The 4,326-nt window shown below is 32.9% G+C and overlaps 1 protein-coding gene across 1 annotated transcript in view; it reads right to left on the reverse strand.

Annotated features, from left to right (window-relative positions):
- Positions 1–4,326, reverse strand: part of LOC107679703 (casein kinase I-like) — a 53,401-nt gene that overhangs the window by 38,801 nt on the left and 10,274 nt on the right. The window contains exons 5-6 of the mRNA XM_016475332.1: positions 3,710–3,750; positions 3,278–3,347 (exon numbers count right to left, since the gene is read on the reverse strand). Coding sequence (XP_016330818.1) covers positions 3,278–3,347; positions 3,710–3,750 — 111 coding nt within the window. The remainder of the gene's footprint in view (positions 1–3,277; positions 3,348–3,709; positions 3,751–4,326) is intronic.

Here is a 4,326-nt window from a genome sequence, read left to right on the forward strand (position 1 = left end):
ATGTATTCTTGAGTCTATAAGGTAACAATAATATAATAAGATAACCTTGTTTGAAATGGGTTTGGCTAAAAGAAAATTTTGGTTACTTAGTATAAGTACCTACTACTAGGTACTTATACTATATTGACTGGGTTGACTGGGTTAAATAGAATTGCATTTCTAAAAAGAGACTAAAACACAATTTTCATTGACTAAAACTAGACTAAATGTCATCAGTTTTCATCGACTAAAACTAGACGAAAATAGTCATGGATAATTCTGACTAAAATAAGACTAAAATGCTCAGACTTTTAGTTGACTAAAACTTGACTAGACTAAAAAGAGTATGAACGTGACTAAAACTAATAAAAACTAAAATGACAGCTTCACACAAAGACTAGACTAAAACTAAAATTGAAACAGGCCGCCAAAAACAACACTAGTCACAAGGACAACACCATCACCGCACTGCTCTGCTCTGTGACACCCCAGCTGCCACTTCCTGAATCAAAGTGCAGCGTGAAGTGATCAAGCCCAGCAGCTACTGCACAAGACAAATGCTTTACCACTAATTTGAGTCTTTCTTCAATATGGTGTCCTGATTGAAAAGCTAAAAGATGCAGAGTGGAACCACCGCCAAATCAAACCAAACCAAAATCCCTGCGCGATCTCTGAATTATAGCAGAGCAGTCTAGTAGCTTTGAGGTCGAAATGGCATATATTTACATACAGATGCAAAGACAGTTATTAGTCCTTGCAGATTAAAAGCATGAATGAACAGATTCAGAGGTAAAGAATAATATGAAATTGTTAAAACAATAATAATTCTATACTGGACAAGTACTAGCACAAACTGCCCACAAACTGTACAACGTTTCCATTTAAGTTACGGATTTAAGTTATGCAGAAAATTTAAATACTGGGAAAAAAGTATTTCCATCCCACAAACTCAACATAAAATCATCAATTTTGGGGAAAATGGTGCAAAATACAAATGGAAATTGTATCTACTGTTGTTGTTTATCTTTTTTATTTAAATGAAAATAAATTACTTATTTAACACTCATTACAGTATATGATGCACTCATTATAGTAACAAATTATTTCAATGATATTTTCTTATCACATAATTAGTGGTCGACCGATATTGTTTTTTTGACAGCCGATGCCGATATCTTGGAAAGCAGGGTGGCCGATGGCCGATATAAAGCCGATATAATTGTATTTATTTGAATTAATATTTAAGAAATTTAAAATAATTTGAAAATGGATTAAAAAATCAATTTGTAAAATAAACATACTTATACTTTAGATAACAAAGTATTTTTCACAAATAAATAAATATTTAATAAAAATATAATTTTTTTGTATACATTTTAATTGCTTTGTTTAACAGTTCTATCGGATTATTACACAGACTTCTATCCGTATTAGACAGAACTGTTAACAACGATAGCGAACAAGAGGGAGAATGTGAGCACTGTGTGCTCAGGTGCTGCTGCTCTCAGCGCAGTCAAAATAAAAGTCCGGCGCGCCGTCAAAATAAAAGTCCCGCCTCGAACACATCGGCCAAACAGAAAAACGTATCGGCCAATGCCGATATTTGAAAAATGCCAAATATCGGCCGATATATCGGTCGATCAATACACACAATTATTCTTATATGACTGATTTATTTAGTAAATGTGTTTCCATCCAGCATTTTTTATGCAACATTTCAAAATATGCATGAAAATGCATGAATGGAAACTCAACTACTTATTTCTTACCATTTTGTGCCTTACACCTAGGCCTGTCACGATAACAACTTTTTGTTGTGCGATATATTGCCACAGAAATAATTGTGATAAGCGATATTATTGTCATTTTAAAGACCATTTTATGCCACTGAATATATAATCATAATGTAACAGCATAATAATGCAAGAAGGCCTACACACTTCCAAATGACAACAAACTTTTAATTTTTAAGAATATTTAGCTCATGGAAATTAAGTATCAAAATATTAGATACCTTAAAAAAAGGTGAATAAATAGTAAATAAACATTTTCTAACAAAAAGTGCAAAGTAACAAGTAGAAAAAAAGAAAAATGCACAAAGAACTTGTATGGAGACTTTTCCATCTACAGATTTTTCCCTGATTTAAGAATATTTAGATCATGGAAATTAAGTATCAAAATATTAGATACCTTAAAAAACCTGAATAAATAGTAAATAAACATTTTCTAACAAAAAGTGCAAAGTAACAAGTAGAAAAAAAGAAAAATGCACAAAGAACTTGTATGGAGACTTTTCCATCTACAGATTTTTCCCTGACCTTCTCTGTAAATTAAGGGTGCACACTAATGCTGAAAAACACAATCACTACTTAGCAGTCAGATGTCCGTATACGCAAAGGCACAGATCCCTAAACAAGGCCATACCTGCAGATGAAACTTTGTTTGTAGAAGCATTTTTTAAATTTGAACTAGCACCTAATGACTACACCACGTTATGTACAAGAAGTTGCAAAAGACCTAGGCGCAAGTGGAATGTACAAAACATGGTGACATTAATTTTTAAGTAAATATAATGGCCGATAAATTGCGTCACCAAAAATGATTGAGGTCCTGTACATATATTGCGTGATAAGTCGATATATTGATTATTGCGACAGGCCTATTTACACCTACTTGAAAATTGATATGGAAAAAAGACAATGAAGTACAAATAGCCTACAAAAGGCATGGAAATTATAAGGAACAACATCACAATGGGTTTGACATTTTTGTTAGGCAGCATTTCACTGAGACAAATATACAATGGACAAGAACTAAAGAATTTCTTTGTCAAGAGGGACAAAACATCTTTTAACAATCTGATCATTGCCGACAAGTTTTCTCTATTCATCAGCCACTGGTAAGTGAGGCAAAACATGAATTTTGTATCAAGCGAGTAGATTTTCATCTCTGTTTTATATATATACGCCTAGGCGCAGTAGTAAAACAAACCGTTCTGTAAGATCAAAACAACATGACAAAATACTTCAGAGGGGAAAAAATCCTCAATCCAATACAAAGGAAACATCCTCACAAAACTTGCTCGGAAACTGCAGGCTTGAAAGCAAGAAAAATAACGGTAAATCCTTGGATATGAAGATTAAAGCTAAAGGTAGATGAGATACAATGAGCAAACACACGGATGTGAATGCAAAAATATAAAACACAGCACATGAAAACACGTGAAATGAATATTATCCAAGCAAACAAAGGAGATAAATGCAGCGTACAGCAGTGCTGGTGCTGATTATAATCTTACCTGCACTGCCTAATGTTTTGTAGAACCGGTACTCCAAATGTAGCTGCGGGGCCCTCGATTTCACAGGTTCCTTTAGGAGTGGCAGAAAAAAAAAAGATTAAATTAAAACGCTTTTATTTGTTCACATTAAATTCATTTACAAGATACAAATATTCCAGCCAGAAACACACATTTATTTCCAAACGTCATATTTAAGTTATCAGTACCAGAATATACAAATATATTCTTGTGGTTTAAGGTTCCTAAAATGTCTGTTTAAAATACAGCAGTTGGAGTTGATTTCTTTGAACAAATCCAGCCTTTAGAGTTTGATTCCAGATCTACAGACATGCCTAGACATTACAACTACACGTTACAACAAAACGTTAGCAGAACACCAGCCTCTGCTGTTATAATCCCTTCGTAGAAAATAATAAATATAAATATACTTACCAACTTTATTGCAACATACTCATTTGTATAGAGATTCTTTCCTAAAAAGCAAAACAGACAAAGGGTGACCAACTGCAACTGAAATTATACTGTTTGAATATGGACGCAAAAATACAGACAATTTGATCTATACTTATATTTTCAAGTATTGGATTTCTGCCTATATATTTGTAACCCTGGACCATAAAACCAGTAATAAGGGTCAATTTTTCGAAATTGAGATTTATACATCATCTGAAAGCTGAATAAATAATCTTTCATTGATGTATGGTTTGTTAGGATAGGACATGATGATGTTGGCCGAGATACAACTATTTGGAAATCTGGAATCTGAGGGTGCAAAAAAAAAAATCTAAATTCTGAGAAAATCGCCTTTAAAATTGTCCAAATGAAGTTCTTAGCAATGCATATCACTAATCAAAAATTAAGTTTTAATATATTTACAGTAGGAAATTTACAAAATATCTTCATGGAACATGATCTTTACTTAATATCCTAATGATTTCTGGCATAAAAGAAAAATCAGTCATTTTGACCCAAACAATGTATTTTTGGCTGTTGCTACAAATATACCCCAGCGACTTAAGACTGGTTTTGTGGTCCAGGGTCACATTTAT

Source organism: Sinocyclocheilus anshuiensis, unplaced genomic scaffold (genome assembly GCF_001515605.1).
Source record: "Sinocyclocheilus anshuiensis isolate Anshui unplaced genomic scaffold, SAMN03320099.WGS_v1.1 scaffold224, whole genome shotgun sequence".
Taxonomy (NCBI): domain Eukaryota; kingdom Metazoa; phylum Chordata; class Actinopteri; order Cypriniformes; family Cyprinidae; genus Sinocyclocheilus; species Sinocyclocheilus anshuiensis.